General features: G+C 37.3%; 1 protein-coding gene across 2 annotated transcripts; it reads left to right on the top strand.

Annotated features, from left to right (window-relative positions):
• The first annotated feature begins 1,292 nt into the window (after positions 1–1,292).
• ldb3b (LIM domain binding 3b) lies at positions 1,293–19,494 on the top strand. 2 transcript variants are annotated; one of them, XM_055176492.2, is made up of 9 exons: positions 1,293–1,438; positions 1,671–1,863; positions 11,530–11,681; positions 14,814–14,889; positions 16,876–16,898; positions 17,868–18,086; positions 18,376–18,539; positions 18,773–18,809; positions 18,914–19,494. In XM_055176492.2, exons 2-9 carry the CDS (start codon positions 1,768–1,770, stop codon positions 19,008–19,010), a joined length of 864 nt encoding a protein of 287 aa, XP_055032467.1. In that variant the 5' UTR covers positions 1,293–1,438; positions 1,671–1,767; the 3' UTR covers positions 19,011–19,494. The 2 variants fall into 2 exon arrangements, with proteins under 2 accessions (XP_055032467.1, XP_055032468.1); XM_055176493.2 differs by having other exon boundaries at positions 1,389–1,539.
• The last annotated feature ends 207 nt before the right edge of the window (positions 19,495–19,701 follow it).

Below are 19,701 nucleotides of genomic sequence, written 5' to 3'. Positions count from 1 at the left end.
ACTCTCTGCTCCTCACCAGGGGCTTCTCGGGTGCTGCGAGCAAATTTACTCCTTCTGAGAAAATAGTTACACAATAGTTATACAAATCACAACACATAAATAGGAAAATGTTCGCGTTATTTTGGGAGCAGTATGCTAGCTGAAGCCATTCACTTCCAGTCTTTGTGCTAAGCTAAGCTAGCGGGGGCTGTGTCAGACAGAGTTACAATACGTACGGAGATGAGAAAGGTATGTATGGACTTATCAAACTCTGGGGGATACTGTGAATAAGCTAAATTCCCAAAATCTAGGCGTGTTCCTTTAAAAGCGGAAGAAAGACATGTAGAAACCAATACATAAAAGTACATTTTAACCCAACCCCAAATCTAACCCTAACCCCTAGCAACAATGAATTGAAAATAGGAAAATACAATGAGAAAACAATACATAAAAAGACACGAGAAATCCGTGGGAGTGACACAGAAAAAACATCCGTGGTCATGGAAAAAAGCTGAATTCGTGACATGGTCACGGATAAAGTGATCAAATTTTCTGTGACAATAACACGGATTTCCATGAGATCATGTTGCTAAATCACTCACTTTTTTGAGACATGCTTAAGCACATCTATGAGGTCGCTTTAGATACTGAGCATGCGCACAGGTTGACAAACACCTCATCACACTGTATAAAGCCCATCCCATCAGGGATTGGTTATTTTAACTGGTAGGTGGGGCATTCGTCAACAGAGCGGCCATATTGAGTGTTGCATATGCCTCATTCAGTGCTCAATCTTATTATTTTGATCTATTAGAGTAGAGGACCAATAGTGTGTTTGCTAAAAATAAAAACTATTATGTGTACATGCAGCTTTTGATATGCTTGGATGAATTAACTTTACAGAAGAGACGGCTGTCAACACATTCACACAGGATTTGTAAACTTGATGTCTCAATCTCTTGAAATTTAAAGAGACCTGGAACAAAGTCCTCAGAGGATTCACACGAGAACGAGCTGTCAATGTGTTGCGTCACTGTTATGAGGATAAAAGTGTTCCTGTAACTGCTAACACCAGAGCTTTGAATCCAAGGACTTACTGCAATAAATACCTCAAATGTTGCTTTTTTGCCAAATAGAAATGAAGAAAGGGCTGTAGATATGGTATAGCTGTAATTGGGTTCACAACCTTAGTCAAGTTTGCCACTAGAGTTCATATAATGGCTTCTTTTTGGTTATTAGTTGCTTAATATCTACACTGCCCTGTGAGTGAGCGACTATAGGAGTACAGTGGAAAAATGTGTTACCCTAAGAAAAGGCTATATTCGCCATGTGAATCATGGGGGGCAGGCATCCGGGGGTGTCCCCTTACACACCATATAAGGGCCCCCCCGTGCTTGGGTGTTATCACTTTCTGCAGAGAGATCTATTCTTAGGCTGTCTGTCCAGGCCATCCGAGCAGGCAAGAACTCTTCTCCTTATGCTTTTTAATTTACTGAAAAATCTGTGTAAACAGCAGTGGGCTTGAATTCTTTGTTGCGTTAAAGTCTGATCAATTGTGTGGTATGTTTTGATTTTGTGCGCATAGGGCAGAGTGTAGTTTATGTGTGGCGTATATGGTTTTGCGGAGACTAAAGAAAATAAGGTGTCACTTTGTTTTTCACTCTGTTGGTTTCTCTTTGTTTTTGTTTTAGAAGCTTCTCGGTGCCTGCGCGTACCCGGGGGTTTGGTAATCCCGACTGCAGGGAAAAGTAAGGAAGTAATTGATCCAAAAAGAAGATTGTCTTCAAAATGAACAATTACACAGTAACTCTGAGTGGACCTGCACCATGGGGATTCAGGCTGCAGGGAGGCAAAGATTTCAACATGCCCCTGACCATCTCTCGGGTGAGACAACAACACTGTCTTGTCAATAAAACATCTTCGTGTATTGATATTGAAAACATATCAAACATTTGTTCGATCTTTTCTAGCACATTTTAAAATTTTGACCTTAACAACAATAATAAGGCAAACAGTGAGTCACATTAGCGGCAGGTTTACATCATACGTTATTATTATGTAACAATACGTTGCAGCTGTTGTATTGGTTATTGCCCAAAGAGTTTTGGCCCCTTATGCTTGAGAAAGATGAGAAGTGCTGTGGTGTATTTACAGTGGAAAAGTCTATAAATAGCAAATGTGATGCAAGCCATTAGAAAACAAATCTGTACATGGCTCAATGACAAAACAAGCTTCTAAAAACTAAAATCTTTTAATTATTATGTAATGTGTGTTTGGATTCAAGCACAATGTGTTTAATTTTTTTGTTTGTTGACCAACATTTCAGTACATTTTAATGATTTTTTCCCACAATATTTTTATATTCCCATTGCCAACATGCCAGGTGGTACAATCAATCATCTATTTGCCAGATAAGGTTTAATGCGCTCCCCGTGTCATGCTGATTGCTTGTTTATTGATAGTGGCATTTACAATTATTTTCCAGAAAATAGTTTACCAATTTTACCATAAAACAACCATAAATTTAAGAACAATAAAAAGTATAATAATAATTATAGACAACGTTATATTGTATTTATTAAACCTTAACTTAGCTTGCATTTATTTAAAAAAATTATTAAGTAAATAATATAGTTATTAAATAAATTATTTAGCTTAATGTTTTATTATTTTTTTAAGGGCATAGCAGTTGCACCCTTTTGACTTCTACTTGGATGCTGGTATATAGACAAATCATAAATATACTTTTAAAATACAATTAAAATGTGTTTAATAAAATAGCATTTTTTTTCTAGTTTTCTGGTTGTACCACCTGATACATAAAGCGTTTCAGACTACTTATTATATTGAAGTAGCAATTTTTTTCGAATTTGAGAGAAAAACTTTATTTAGTCATAAAGACCACCTGGGGTTTACTGGATGATGTGATATCATGTTTACGACCTTGGCATTTGAGATCATCCAAATTGGTGGACAAAAGTTTTTCAATTATCCTAACATCCCAAAAATTACACTGTAAAAAAATTTGGTAATTATGCAGCTGGTTGCCAGTAACTTACTGTAGAAGATAAAGACTGAAAATTTTTCATGTTCATTTAACTGTTGCCAGTAAATAACATAAATGTAAAATCTACAGTAAGTTACTGGCAACCAGCTGCCAGTAATACTGTAATTTCTATAGAAATGTTTTACAGTGTACTGATATTTTGTATGTAGGAAAGGTTTCAAACATAAAATAATTTTATTTAAAAAGTCATATTTTGAATTTTTAATCATTTAAACTCATAATTTCAACATGATCTCACAAATTACAGTGAAATAGTTACGCATTATTTTGCTCAGTTTTGCGTGGCATTGTCACGTATTTCCACCATTTACGTGCCCGTGCAATGCATTTCTTTTCCGTGTCAGTTTCACGTATTGGTTACTCAACAGTTTTTCCAATTTTTAAACAAATGTCGCTTCGGTTTGGGGTTAGATTTGCTTTTTGCGTTAGGATGTCACCATAAGTATTGGTTTAAACTATTTTATCGTGGCATTGTCACATATTTCCACCATTTTGCGTGTCCGTGCCACGCATTTCTTTTCCGTGTCAGTTTCACGTATTGGTTACTCAACAGTTTTTCCAATTTATAAACAAATGTCGCTTCGGTTTGGGGTTAGATTTGCTTTTTGCGTTAGGATGTCACTATAAGTATTGGTTTATACTATTTTATCGTATGCTTTTTAAACCATTGTCGCCTGACGTTAAGGTTAGAGTTGGGTTTGGGTAAGGATGTCATTTTATGTAACAGACAGTTGTTCTAACCCCAAACGGAAGCGGCAATTAGTAAAAAAAAAGTTGAGTAACCAATACGTGAAACTGACACGGAAAAGAAATGCGTGGTACAGGCACGTAAAACTGAGCAAAATAATGTGTGACTATTTCACGTATTTTGTGAGATCAGGTTGCATAATTTGTATGGCCATTGCCCCGCCTGCCTCTTTAGGTGCAAAAGATGAAAGGGTACCACCCCAGTGACAGCAAGAGACAATTTTTGACTATTTTCTGACAGTGTAGGATCTCATGGGAGTTCATTAAATGCATGTTCGGTTTGTCTCACTATACTGTTGGTTGTTTAGGCTAGACAGATTATATAAATGTACCCAAGTTTTGTGGAAAATGCACAGAACAAAAATGGATCCCCATTCAGCTGAAGGCTGCTTTCCAAGAAACTCTGGGTGGGTCTAAATGGCTTCACAAAGGTGTTGTCTTACCTGCCAAGCAAAACAATAAGCTGTGCTATTGACAGAGCAGCATGTATGCCTTATATAACAGTATTGCTAATACAAATCATGACATACTTTACTACAGTCTTGCGCTCATATAGAAATTCTCATTTCATGGCCGAATCCCTCAGAAGTCTCATTATGGATTTATTGAAGATTGTATTGCGGTGTTTTTTCATAGGGTGCAGTGGTTTTCTGTCTGCTATGACTGCAAATCACTGACCTTCTGTAATGAATCACAGGCCGTACGTGCGTTTCACACCAGATACCTTTCTCGACGTTGATCGGCTTTAACTTCAATTCAAGGTAGAGAATCAGTCTTTGTTTGTCAAGGTCGTGGTATCGATACAGCTTTATGGGATTCTGCAATGTCAATAATACATACATCAGGCTCGGATGTCGTTTATTATTTGTTGGTACATTAGTTGAGGTATCTGTCTGGATTTTAGATCTAGTTTCTCCCAACTCATGTGTCGCTGAATATAGATGTGGAAGGAGTCTGTGTGTTAAGCATTATACAATCAAATCTTTAAAAAATGTAATAAGAGATTTGCCGACTTCCGCAAAGCACTGCACAGACAATCTACTTTAAATCTTAATCCTGGTCCCAAGGCAGATCAGTCTGCTGGCTTCCACAACGACAGCTGGTAATTGCATACTCTGCTTAATTCATTTTTTAAACACTTTAATTTGACCCTGTTTAGCTATATGATAAAGAAATATAATACAAATATGCAGTGTGACATTTATTTGGCTGAAGACATATAGTATGAAATTGATCTAATTTAATACTTTAATTCAGTAAATTATGACAATACTGAATGATATTTTGTCTCTATGTGATAAATACCCCTGGATATGTGATATTAATGTCAACAGAGGTGATAAACAGCTTATGATTAGATTTTGTACTGTGGCTATTGACAAATGGATTTAGACCTGCGATGCAACCTTTTGAAATACATCTCAAACTTTTTCAATTTCAAGTTTTGACCATGCATGCAAACTGTGATCCAACTTTAATTTAAAAGATCTAACCTTAGTGTTGTGTTAGACAAAGACATTGTTGAGTGAGTGTTGTGTGTGTGTTTTGTGAAGGGAGGTGCATATTTTAAAGATGCCATACCACACTCATAAAATAAAGGTGCTACAAAAGGTTTCTGAAAGGGATGTCATAAAAGAACGTATAAATCTTACCATTTTATAGTGTAAGGAACCGTTTGTGAAGGTTTTTTATAGAGCCAAAACTTGTGCTTTGATTGCATTGCGTAGCACCTTTATTTTTAAGAGTACATAATCGAAACATTTTAACCTGCTATAAACTAGTAATTCAAAAACTAGTGACAAGAAAATCTTCTGAATTGGTAGCTGTTTAGTCTCATTTGCTACCAGATATAACCGTACAGTCACATTGCCTGCAGACACTTTTGGCACCTGGCTGCACGCCTGACTTATGGTCAGATTTTAGCCAGCACTGAAGGTCAGGCAAGCAGAAATACATTTGAGGGCCATATTGGCAAACAGTACAGAGACAATGGTTTAGCAGTGGTTCTCAAACTGGGGTCCGGGGCCCCAGGGGGGCCGCCAAATGGTGCCAGGGGGGCCCCAGTTTTATGACATGTTATAAAATACATTTATTTATCATGAATTCTGTGAAATTAAACCTAAAAAAATAAGGCAAGACTACTTTGTATAATTTAATGTTTTGTTTAATTAAAATGTGAAGGAATGCACCATACACAAAGGGGGCCGCACGCTGAAAAAGTTTGAGAACCACTGGTAGGAAACAATAGATGTATGATATAAGCTTGAGGTCATTGTGAATTTAAAAAACTGCATTGAAAGCGTTGCAGAAAAATAAAAAATTAAAAAAGTTTATTCTCTTTAAAGGAGAAGTCGGTGGAAAGCTACTTAGACATTCAGAAACACAGAAATAATTTTTAATTAGAAACATTTTTATTTTAATCAAACTTGTTGTGTCTTTGTGTGAACCAAAATATTGCATAAGCCAAATGCAGTCTAGAACCCAAATAGATCTCATTTACGGCAGCTTCCACATAGTGGCAATAAATTTTGATAAGAGAGCTTGCTAATGATGCATTTAAATTGTCTGGTTTTCTTTGAGAATCTGCCAACGCCAAACAGCTTTGTGAAGACATACACAGATAGCAGAAAGTGTTTTGACTATGTGCTCTCAGATATTTCCCAGTATTACATGCTGTAAAAATACTGTTATTTTGTTACAAATGCATGCTTAAGTAGATTTCCTTTAGCTTTCTCTATATTTTGTGCTCCTGTATAGCTCAGTGGTAGACCATTGCGTTAGCAGCGCAGAAGTAACCCAAGGAGCACACATACTGAGTAAAAGAAATGTATACCTGGTAGAGTACTGTAAGTCGCTTTAAGTGTCTGCCAAATGCATAAATGTAAATTTATTTGCATTTGTCAATTGTCACATGAAGCCTGTGTATTGCAATATTTTGTGAAATGTTAAAAGCTTTTTTAAGCTGCCTGCTGTATGACATCGGGTAACATTAGGCCTTGACTAGAGGCATAAAGGTTGACAGGGTCGGGCCGTGTTACACATGCAAGTGTGCTTGTGCTTATTAACAGAAAATCTAAATTAATACACTGCCATCAGCCTTCAGAAATATGCACATAACTATTAGTTCAGATCATCTGTCCAACTTATGCTTCTAGTCAGACCCAGTCAAAAGCAGACAAAAAACAATTAAAGCTGACATTTAAAGAGCTCTACATCATTAAAGAGTACCAAGAGCTTTGGGTAACCAATTTCTCTCTAACCAACTGACAGTGCAATTCCCCTTTCCACTTCTGTATTACTATACAGTCCCAGTTTAAACAAATGGTCTATGGTCTGAAAAGCATATTGGAACAGCATACAATCTAAAAAATGCTGGGTTATTTTCGGATTTATGGAATCCGAGCACATTGCTGAGCCACTAAATTAAGTTGCCACCCTTAAAGGATTAGTACATTTTCTTAAAAAATCCAGATAATTTACTCAACCCCATGTTATCCAAAATGTTGATGTCTTTCTTTATTCAGTCGAGAAGAAATTAAGTTTTTTGAGGAAAATATTCCAGGATTTTTCTAATTTTAATGAATTTTTAAAATTGCAGTTTCAACGCAGCTTCAAACAATCCCAAACGAGGCATAAGGGTCTTATCTAGCGAAACGATTGTCATTTTTAGCAAGAAAAATAAAAAAATATGCACTTTTGATCCACAACTTTTATTCCTCCTCCGGCTGTGTGACGAGCCAGCGTGACCTCACGTAATTGTGTAATGACGTCGAAAGGTCACGTGTTACATCTATGAAACGCACATTTGCGGACCATTTTAAACAATAAACTGACACAAAGACATTAATTAGTATCAGTCCACATACAACAATGTCAGAACGGTCCTATTTCTCCACACTTGTAAACACTGGGGCGTAGTTTCGATACACCACCCATGACCTCTTGACGTGATGACGTATAGCGTGAGGTCGTGCTGGTGCATCACAAGACCGGAAGTTGTGGTTTCAAAAGTGCATATTTTTTATTTTTCTTGCCAAAAATGACAATCGTTTCGCTAGATAAGACCCTTATGTCTCTTTTGGGATCGTTTAGAGTCCTTTGAAGCTGCATTGAAACTGCAATTTTAAACTGCATTAAAACGGTTAAGTATTGGGGTCCATTATTAAAGTTCATTAAAATGAGAAAAATCCTGGAATGTTTTCTTCAAAAAACATAATTTCTTCTTAATTGAACAAAGAAAGACATCAACATTTTGGATGACATGGTCTTGAGTAAATTATCTGGATTTTTTTTTTAAGAAAATTGACTAATCCTTTAAGGGTGGCATCTTAATTTAGTGGCTCAGCAATGTGCTCAGATTCCATTAATCCATTCTTAAATGCATTTTAAGTTGCTTTGGACAAAATCTGGCAAATGCATAACCATATTAATTTTGAAATATAAATCATAAAATCCTTGCTAATATACACATTATAAGTGTGTTTTATGATGTTATACTTCGGTAAAATACATATGCAGTTATGCTAGAAGTGATTTATTCTATAGCCACAACTTTGGCGTAATGCAAACCTCTTCATTATACACTCTTAAAAAAAGATAAAAAAAGATGCAAAAGTTGTCACTGGGGCGGTACCTTTTCAAAAAGTACAGTTTTGTACCTAAAAGGTGCATATTGGTACCTCAAAGGTACACATTGGTACCTTAAATGTACATACTGGTACTTAAAAGGTACATATCTGTACCAAAACGGTACATATTAGCACCTTTTTAAAAGGTACCATTCACAACTTTTGTACCTATCTTTCGAGGGTACAATTAACCCTGGCTTTTTTAGTGTATATTCACTTGTTTACCCAAATGCTATAGCAGGAATATTAATGAAAAGCCATTAAATGTTTGAAACTAAATATGAAACCAGGAAAGAGACTACAATAAAAGTTGTGTAAGTAAGCAATAAGGTACGAGAGGCTGTGCTGTATCGTGAATAAGTAACGGCTGAAGGGCGTTGTTAGGCACGACGTGAAGCGGAGTGCCTGCAACCCCTTCAGCCGTTACTTATTCACGATACAGCACTTGCCTCGAGTACCTTACCGCTTTTATAAAACGGTTACTACACAATATTAAAGTAAAAAAAAAATTAGTGCAACTTTCATGAAGTTAAATCAATAAAAGCATTCCTTCCGCTAGAAAAAATAGTCCCTGACTGCGAACAACAACATGAAAGCTCAAATAAAAACAACAAACTGTTCTCAGACTTTGTCTCATTATATGTTTATGTGTTGCTAAGGGTGTTGCTAAGGGCGCAGTGATATTAAATAGAACCGTTGGGTGAATCGGTCATAGCAGTGTTTTATCGTGAATAAAGCACACCTATTGACCAATCAGAATCAAGGATTGGAACTAACCGTTTTATAATTGGAATTTTGATTCCAAACCTTATAGTTAATGAACTATATATGATCTATTGTGAATGGCTCTTTTGACACATAGATTTAAGCAGAATTACACCACAAACATTTATCCTGCTTTTTGTATTTACTTGATGTGATCCTGAAATTCATGCTGTGAAGTCTTGATTTTGAGTTGCTGTTGAAGAGTCCTCTAAGTGCGTTTTTGTGTAAATTAACATTTTTATCAGACTCTTTATGGATTCTTCCAACAAACCTGTATTTCTGAATGGCCTGAGGACGGGATTAAGTTGATTTGAAATGAAAGTATTTGATAAAAGTATAATACGTTATCTCATTTTTGACAGAGTTGGCGTTTAGCGGCTTTTACAACTGAGCTTCCATGATAAATAAGTCAGTGCTTTCTTAATAATAAAACCAATTATGTGTAGTTTGGCTTTAGGATATTAACTAGTAAAACATTACATAGAAGAGAAAAAGGAGTCTATCTGCGTCTGGGTTGAGTAATGGCAGCAGGTGCGACAGAAGGCCTGGTGGCAGGATCCCAGAATACAGGGTTAAATGCAGTGGGCGTCAACAACAACTTTTATTTTTAACTTTTTAATGAGCTGCCTGAAAATACAGCCAACTACGTGCTACAAAGATGGGATTTCAATCTCTGTTCCGCTTTGAGATTCTTCAGTTCTTCATGAATATGTTTAGCATGTGTGGCATGACGAGGGGGTGCTAGTTTAGCTTCATGACGAAAGCAGCGATTTTACATAAAATTCCGACTACGCCACCCCGGGACTTACACCCAGGGAAATATTCCTTACACCCAAAAGGGTGGAAAGGCACACAAGTTCGTTCCTCTTTAAATAGAGTGAGCAAGAGACATGGGTATAGTACAAAAATACATTTTATTTAGACAAAATCCTTTAAAATGAGCACTCCCAACATACGTCAGTCACTCCACTTCAAAATGCACAATCACCACAATCAAATCTCAAAATGAGAAATTAATAGAAACAAAACAAAACAAAACAAAACATACAAACCAGCAGGGCTGAGGTTCCCAACAGGAGAAACTACTTTATCACGACTCAGTGTTTACAAAAGGCACACACACACACCCCACTGTGCACTCAGACTACACAATCACACACGTCAAGTGTTACACAGCACGCCCTGAGGAGGAAGCACCACCACCGGAAAAGCTCCATCACCCGTGGGACCCCAGCTCCTGCAACAAACCAAAATGATATAAATAATTTATTCACACAAAATAAAATGGTGACGATCAGCCTTATTTCACAAGGCCGACGGCCACCACAGACAGTAAAAGAAAATAAACTAATAATTTGATAATTAGTTAAATTAATTATACCAGTCCAAACCACCTGTATGTAATAGGAAGCCAGTATATAATGTAAACATGTACCATTAACAAGGAGTCAATTATAGGCAGAACACAGTTCTCAGGACCCAACTATAATGAACAATCCTATATACTAGCATCATTAGGTCATCTGAGCGAATTCTCACAGACACAGGGGTTGTTCGTCACCAATAAGGGAAAATAAACAAAAAGAAACACAATGATGATGATGCATTAAAAACAGCCACTGGAGAGGTACTCGTTCTCATACAGAGCAAACCACGGCTCTGTGATGGTCACATTAAAAGTGGAGCATTATTTCTAGCCGCTCAGCAGAACCAGACAAGGTACAGTCCCACGTGTAGCAGTGCAGCTAATGACGTTGTTAGCAACGGTGCAACACCGTAATGCGAGAAGCAAAGACACAGCGCAACGGGAGACACGGCATAGAACGAAAGGGAGACTCCTACAGCGAAACAAATATAACGTTAAAACTACACACAACTCGAACATTAAGACTTCGTGCTGGACACTTACCGAAAAGTGGCATCACCCCAGACAATTTACTGTTTTGAGGCACAGGTTAACCAACAGCAGGAAAACCCTAAGCCAACTGAGGGTACACCATCACGTACACCACGGACAGGACAAGGGCACCAGCACGACAGACAACACACTAAAACCAACACAACATTACTTTTAAATGACAAACAGATTAAAACTGCTAACCATAGCGTGTTAGCAAGAACTCACCTGCCGCTAACGTTGCAAACCCCCAGGGGGGGGGAAGTCGGACATGACGCATCCAGAGCAGCAGCCAATCACCGCTTAAAAGGGGACTGCCACTCTCTGATAGGCGATACCAGCTGTCAATCACAGCTCACCTAATCCTGCTACACATGCATAATAAGTGAGAAATAGAGACTGAGCTGTGTTCATAATTAAAATTAATTCACTATGTCTGTTACCAGATCTTACCAGGCAGCAAGGCGGCAAATGGAAGCCTCAATCAGGGTGACATCATTACAGCAATTGATGGAGTCAGCACTGAGGGCTTGACCCATCTGGAGGCCCAGAACAAGATCAAGTCTGCCATCTCTAAACTCAGCCTCAGCATGCAGAGGTAAACATCAACAATGTGCTCTCAAGCCGACCTTTAACTATTGATGCTTAAAGTTTAACAGCTTAAAATGTGCCAACACATAACTTACAAAGATAACTTAGAATCCACCTGACATTTTGTATCACGGGGTCTTATATCTATGTTTCACATAGACTGTGATTTTAAGAAGATTAGCCAGGCTGGTTCTTAAATACACAGTTAGAAAATGGTCAAAATATGTACCCCAGCTGTCTCTGGGGCAGTACCCTTTTAAAAGGGTCTAATAAGTATCGTTAGGTACAGATATATATGGGTGATTCTCACGAAAACTTGGTTTTAAAAATGTCAAGCATGAAAATGTAAAAATTGCTTAAATTTACTTTTTTTCCCACCAGACATTGAAAAACAAAGTCTGGAGTAAATGGGAACATTAATTTAAAAACTTTTACTTATCATTTAACACTTTTTGTAACATAATTTTAAAAATTAGTCTTAAAAATCTCATTACCGCACCGGTCAGAAAACATCAACACTGACATATTTTCAAAATGACATGAAAAACCTGAAAGAACATAATTTGGAGATTCTGCACATGCATTTAAAATCAAAGTATTATGCTTCTATTAATTAAATTAACATTTAATAAGCATCTGTTGCGGTAATGATAATCAAAATGTCGTGTAAGCATTCTGGCAAGACAATATTTCAAATTAACTGTAAAAAAATGATCTGGTAGCCATCTTGAAGTAACTGGTCCATGTGCTTAGTCACTCAAAATCAAACTTTATTAAAATTCTGTATGTGTGCTTAAACTGTTCTCAAAAAGTGTTGCGGAGGATGAGAATATGAGAGATGGACACATAATTTTCCTAATTTTTCTTCATTATTATTATACATGAATATTCAGTAAATATTTTTTCTGTCATCTAAAGTAGTCTAGCAAAACATCCATTTATTTTTTTCTTAATATTTTTGTTTTAATTTGATTAAATTACAACATAACGCATGTTCAAACACAGCCGGACACATTGCGGTAATGAGAATTTCAGCAGAAAATGAGATAAAATTTCCAATTATAAATTCTTATGTTGAAATCACACATTGTGCAAGGTAGAACACAGTATTGTGTTAATTCTGATGCTTTTTAATGTTACTATATTACACATTTTAAAGCTAAAATCATTAGTGCCGTGGTGTTTCAATGGTTTCGTGAGAATCACCCATATATATACATTTGCCACAAATACATTTGAGATATTATATGCATCTTTGGTACCAATAAGCTTTTTTAGTACCAATATGTACCTCTAGGTACTAATATAAACTCTTTAGGAGCAAATCTGTACTTTTTGAAAGGCCTCCTAAATGTGCTGATATCAGAATTGTTGCATATATAAAAAAATGATAATTATTTACCAAAATATTTACAAAACATTCTGCATTGAATATCTCAATTGCAAGAAGATTTGCTCTTCCAAACAAAGCCATTCATATATTGATGAAATCTGTCACAATCTTTTTATGTCAGTCTCCAGTCAGGGTTCATCTGACTGTATATGCAGTGTTAGCTGATGGATTCCAGGAAAATGTCTATGCCCACTGACTTGTGAAAAGCCCCCCAGTGTTACAGCCTTAATTTGCCCTTACAACAATAATGAGGATTTTTTTTTAATGGGATACTACTGGGAGTTCACTCCAGAATCTTTCCTTATAGTATTTTCAAGGCCAAAAAAAACTGTACATTGTCAATTGTTTAGGCATTCATCGTACTGAATGTATTGATTTGTAAGCTACTCAACAAAATTGAAATGTGACATGTTTTTCGTTAGCACTCTAAACATAGGACAAATTGACACAATGATTCATTTTAGCCTTTACTGTGTGTCTGGAATTCTGTGACTATATGTCTGGTACAGTTTAGGACAGCTAAGAGATAATATTTTTGTTCAATATTAAAGTACCAAATAAGCTGTGTTCCACAGTTGGTAGAGCAATGCATGTGTTTGCAATGCAAAAGTCATGGGTTCAATCCTAGGGAACACACATACTGAATAATATTAGTATATGCTTTGGATAAAACATCTTCAAAATGCATAAATAAAAATGTAGGTAAATGCAAAATCAATCTGTACAGTTTAAATACCACTAATTTTCAAATTAAACCATGTCTGTTCTATATATACTGTATATATATATTTGCTGGTAAAATATATGTGCTCTGTACAAGAATAAAAATAGATAATGTCAATGATGTCATGCCTTTCAACAAATGATGGGATTGGGATACATTAAAAAAATCTCAAATATGTCTTTCCCTCAGTTTAATCATTGGTTATGGGCATGACATCAATTCAGTTGCATCATTTGACATCAAACCTTGCAACTAAATCACTATGAATAAACACTCAACCTGGTTTTGCCAAGTGAAAGATGTCCTCAGGGCAACATATAGTGTTGACCCAAGGACAACATTTTTGTAAATAAAACCCAAACCCCAACCCTAACCATAACTGAACTGAACCCTAAAATGGGAAATGATGAGTAAAAAAACAATGTCTAGAAGCAGCTAATCCTGGTTGTAAGCTTGAACTTGAAACAAACTGTAAACTTATTCTTAAAATTTGATCGATGAAATGGTGTCCCAGGGTCAACATAATGTTACCCTGAGGACATCAGCCACTTGGCAAAATCAGGATAGCCATCATGGAGCTCAAACAGTCACTAAATCACTAAACAGTGCAATTAAATCACTATGATTGATTGATGACTTGAATGAATACATTCATTAATTTAAAGCAGTGGTTCTCAAACTTTTTCAGCATGCAGCCCCCTTTGTGTACGGTGCATTCCTTTGCGGTCCCCCCAAAGAAAATGTATGACAAAAAAACAGTTCTAACACTTCACATTTTAATTAAACAAAACATTAAATTATACAAAGTAGTGCTGCCTTATTTTTTTTAGGCTTAATTTCACAGAATTCATGATACAATGTCATAAAACTGGGGCCCCCCTGGCACCATCTCGTGGCCCCCCTGGGGGCCCCGGACCCCAGTTTGAGAACCACTGATTTAAAGTAACTGACACTTATGACACATATAAAGTCTAATGTTTTACTATTTCTGACCTCTGCTTTGAATTCCACAATGGTCCCAGGTCGAGACGTCCCGCTCCTGTACCCACAGCCACTCCGAGAATGGACTCACCCATGCCAATTATCCCTCACCAGAAGGTAAAGTCACATTCTCTCCCATTAAAATATTCCCTGTGTCAAGTGTACATGTTAAACTAAACAGATTATTTCCTCCCTTGATTTCTTATGAGTGAGATGCAAAATATGACCTGCATTTCATAATATAGATGGGTCTATATATTAAATATGTACCCCAGCTGTCATTGGGGCTGTACCCTTTTAAAAAGTACCGCTTTGGACCTAAAGAGTTCATATTGGGTATATTTTGGTACCAAAGAGAGCTTATTAGTACCTCAAAGGTACACATTTGTACCAAATCTGCCCCTAATGGTACATATAGGACCTTTAGGGGTACTGCCCCAGTGACAGCTGGGACATATCATTTGACAATTTTTTAACAGAGTAAAGGCGATACATTTCTGGTATGGGAGATCCAAGTGAGAGAGTAAAATGAGAAGAGATTGTAAAAACAACCATTTTCTCTGAAGCTTAACACTCAACTCCCTCTACAGGCTTCTGCAGGGACTTCCTACAAGCTGTTTCTCTCAAGTTCCCCACTGGTCCAGATCTCATTTGCATTGTTGTTGCCTAATGAATTCTGTTTGATGTTCTTGTGCTTCTCCATACCTCATTTGCAACTCTTTGCGTGGTTTTCCACAGTCCAAGAAACTCTCTTAAAATCTCTTATTGCAAACATGAGGTGGATCCTCGAACCTGAAGGAAAATGCAGAAATTGCCAGTATTCATCATGAATTTTATTAATGATCAGGCTAAACCCCATGTGTCTTCATATTTCTCATTTTGGATAAGGATCGAAATCCACCCCAAACCAGAAGGGGCAGTATAACTCTCTATATGCTTGTATTCACCAGATACTAGTCAGCAGGGCAGGGCAATCTAAATGCAAACATGCCTTTCATAGGCTAGGTAACCTGATAAGACCTATCCTACATATCTGCATATTCATGAGTAATGCGGCAAAGTCAGTTACATATCCACATGCTAGTTGCTTGTGTTAACTTTCCAATAACAAGAATTGTGGAGACATTGACTAGCCTCACCTGTATCCCCCCAAAGAATACCCAGAATATCCATCATTCCCTCATGACATTCCGCTTCACATGCAATGTATCAGCTAGGAATGTACTTGGCAGCGGGGGACCAGCGATCCGTTGAGCTTACCTGACTCCCCTGCCTGCAATCCAAGCGGGGCCTGGCCAAGTCATATCTGTATCTATAAATGTAAGCTGTTTCCAAATGACAACATACTACGGTTATTTTGGTCTTGTGAGGTCTACATCTCTTGCCATTATATAAGGTTTGCCATGCTTGGAATATGCTCAGAATTGGCATATATATTTCGTCAACATATAAAGGTCTTATTAAACATATTTTAAAGGTTATTTCAACAGGCCCAGAATGTCACAGCTCTTGTAACAGATTATCTAAAATAAAGCCTTATCACAATGATGCCGTCAGATCTTCCAGCTTCTATTTGCAGCTCACAGGAACAAGAATTCATTGAGTATTTGCATCCATTGACTTTCTTAACCTACTGTATAGTACTGTGCAAAAGCCATGGGCCACCACCAGATTTGTTGTTTAACCAAAACTATTTTTTAGTCTCTTTATTAGTGTAAATCTTTGAGCTGTGTTTGGTTGTTTGGTTCAATAAGAGTTTAAACGTTGTTTCGCTTTCCCTGATCGTGGTCCACTCCTGGGGTCCCGCTGACGCCCAGCACCTGTTCCAGTCAATCAGTCTGTTCTGGGAACAAATCAAAATGTCACTTATGAGAAATGTGACCAGTATAACCATCTGTATTATGTCATCTATATTATTTACAGATTACAAGAAATCGGAATAGCTGCTAAGGTGTTTCTCGTTATGTCTAACTGCAAAGAGAAGCATATCATGAATTTGTTGTGCATCCATTAGCAATCATTTGCTCGAGATATAGCAATTCAAGACTAACGTTGGCTTTTTTTGTCTCTTGTTCTCTGTTTGTACCCTCTGTGTTGTCGCAGGTCATTGCCAACACACCTGCCAAGTCAGTAACAGTTTTCTGATATAAAATAGTTGAGTGTGAATGCGTAAGCTCTGAAGCATGGCCTCATGTAGAATTGTATTCATAGCTGGCATGCATATCATTTTATCTCTTGAATGTTCAGATTTGGACGTGATGAAATCCTGAATGCTTGTTAGTGAAATATTTGAAATATGGACCATTATTCAATTGCCAGAAACTGTTTAACTGGCAAATAGTTACATTAACCTACATACCTAGTGTGTGATGAGTTTTTAGCATTGTGGCTGTTTGTTGTGTTGATGTTGTATGGTAACCCACTACTACTTAATGTAAGTTCTGCATCCCACTATAGGCTTTGTGCCCAGCTGCACTGCTTCCTGGGCTTCGGCCGGCTCCTTGTTTCCTGTCTGCCATTGTTGGACAGGCTGATTAATCCAGGTGTGCCTGACCTCAGTAGTCACAAACAAACTGATTAATCCAGGTGTGCCTGACCTCAGTAGTCACAACAACAATAATCAGACACACTTGGATTGGTCGGTTTGTCCGGTGGTGGCGGACAGGGGGCGGGGAGCTGGCTGGGGTTCGGGAGGTGGTGCAGCTGGGCATAAAGCCTCTTTGCACTAAACCATGTCATTTTCAGGATGAAATGGTCCCATATAATTTAATAGGAGTTTAATAGGAGATTAGTGGCTTAAACTAAATGTTACTTCGCGGTTAGTTATTACACTTTAAGCGGCTACATATAAAGTAGCTCCAATTGAAATCTAATCGCATGATACCCTGTTACTGCAATTTAGTGCTATTTAATTACACAAACGCATGTAGTAAGTCAATGCTTAACCTTCTCTCTCTCTCTCTCTCTCTCTCTCTCTCTCTCTCTCTCTCTCTCTCTCTCTCTCTTTCACACATATATATCTGATTTTCCATCTAACCCTCACATGGTTTCTACCCATGGCCCTCCTTCAAACTCATCTCACCTGAACACTACAGCCAAGAGTACGTTCCCAATTTCAACCCCATCGCACTGAAGGACTCAGCATTGTCCACTCACAAGCCTATCGAGGTTAAGGGCCCCGGGGGAAAGGCTACTATCATTCATGCCCAGTACAACACTCCTATTAGCATGTACTCTCAGGATGCCATTATGGATGCCATTGCTGGTCAGGCCCAAGCCAGAGGAAATGAAGAAACCGCTGGATCTCCCCTGTCGTAAGTAGTTGTATCACAAATGTATTACCTAAACAGTGAAATGAGCTTCTTTTTGGGTACATTCATCTCCCACTTATATTTCATGGTATTTTTTGTCTGCAATTGGAAATATAAAAATGAAAGCTAAAAGCATGACATAATGTCCGAATATAAGTGACATAACATCTTTACTTTCTCCTAGTATGAGCACTCTGTATTCAGTTTTATGAACGTCATTGCTGCGTGTCTACACCAATTTAAAGAACACAGATGAACGACTTTTCATGCTTTTGTCTTTTCTGGGGATTAGTTCACTTCCCGTGAAGGACCCTCTTGTGGACAGTGCTTCTCCTGTTTACCAGGCTGTGATCAAACCTGATAAGGATCTTGAGATGTCCGAGTGGGCCCGGCGTGCTGCAAACCTGCAGTCCAAGTCCTTCCGCATCCTTGCTCACATCACAGGAACGGAATATAGTAAGTCAATATTTCTGTAACCACAACTTGGTTTTGCAAATCAATTCAACCTACTATTTTAAGTTTTTACCTGTGATAAGTTGACATAACTTCATTTGTTAAGTTACAGTAACATAAAAAATATATGCATTTTTTTACATTAAATTTATTTTGAAATTTATTTTTGGAGTATCAGTTCCAGGTAAATAGATCATCATTTCATTCATCATTATTTATCTTTCTTTCTGTAACAGTGCAAGATCCAGATGAGGAGGCTCTTAGAAAATCAAGGTAATCTTTGACACTGTTGAGACACAGATAGTCTTGCTAATTAATTTGAATCATTATCATGTGGTTTTATTTTAATTTCCCCTCTTTGCACTTCTATCTTACAGGGAGAAATTTGAATCAGAGGTAAAAGGCCCACGGTTCGCCAAACTGAAAAACTGGCACAATGGTCTGTCTGCACAGATCCTTAACATCCAAGGGTAAATCCCGGCTGATGTTACTGGATAGAGGTTACTGAGGAGATAACAGTCAAGAAGAAAAGGGGAATGCAAAGTCAGGGTGTGATAGGCCGAGAGGAGGATTCTAGTGACTGGAATGCGAGTTAGAGTTATAAACTAGCCTGTAAGTTAATAAACTGAAAGCTTTGTGTTTGATGTTCATACGTCTGTTTATTTAATGTAACTTTCTGCCACTGAAACGTAGTGCGTAGTTCTCAGTTGTCTTTTTTCTTTTCATTCTTCATTCTTCTTTTTTCATTCTTTTTTCTCTTTTGGCTGCTCTGTTTATCCTAAATTATTGCTGAGTAACGAATTGCCTAAATTAATTGCTTATGTACAAAACTGAACCTGAGAAAAATGATAAGATATATGTACCACATCCACCGCCATACACCACAGCATACACTGAAAGAAAACCAAATGTACTGTTGTTCATGTGAATAAAATATTATTCATTTTAACCAAATAAATGTGTACTTTTTTGGTGTGCATGCTAAAAGCATGTTAAAGGTCACGTTCTTCCTGATCCTATTCTTTAACCATATTTAGTGTGTAATGTTGCTATGATAGTATAAATAATACCTGTAAAATGATGAAGCTCAAAGTTCACTGCCAGGTGATATATTTTCTTTATAACACAATTCGCCTTTCAAAGCCTACATCGAACGGCCGGTTTG

The sequence above is a fragment of the Misgurnus anguillicaudatus genome, chromosome 4, assembly GCF_027580225.2.
Source record: "Misgurnus anguillicaudatus chromosome 4, ASM2758022v2, whole genome shotgun sequence".
Taxonomy (NCBI): Eukaryota; Metazoa; Chordata; class Actinopteri; order Cypriniformes; family Cobitidae; genus Misgurnus; species Misgurnus anguillicaudatus.
The sequence above is the reverse complement of the archived record's forward strand: the minus strand, read 5'-3'. Positions and strand labels throughout refer to the sequence as shown.

Coding starts and splice junctions, on each gene's coding strand:
- ldb3b (XM_055176492.2), top strand. CDS start 1,768: ATGAACAATTACACAGTAACTCTGAGTGGACCTGCACCATGGGGATTC. Junction 11,682..14,813: donor CTCAGCCTCAGCATGCAGAG/GTAAACATCAAC, acceptor CAATGGTCCCAG/GTCGAGACGTCCCGCTCCTG. Junction 18,087..18,375: donor ACCGCTGGATCTCCCCTGTC/GTAAGTAGTTGT, acceptor TCTGGGGATTAG/TTCACTTCCCGTGAAGGACC.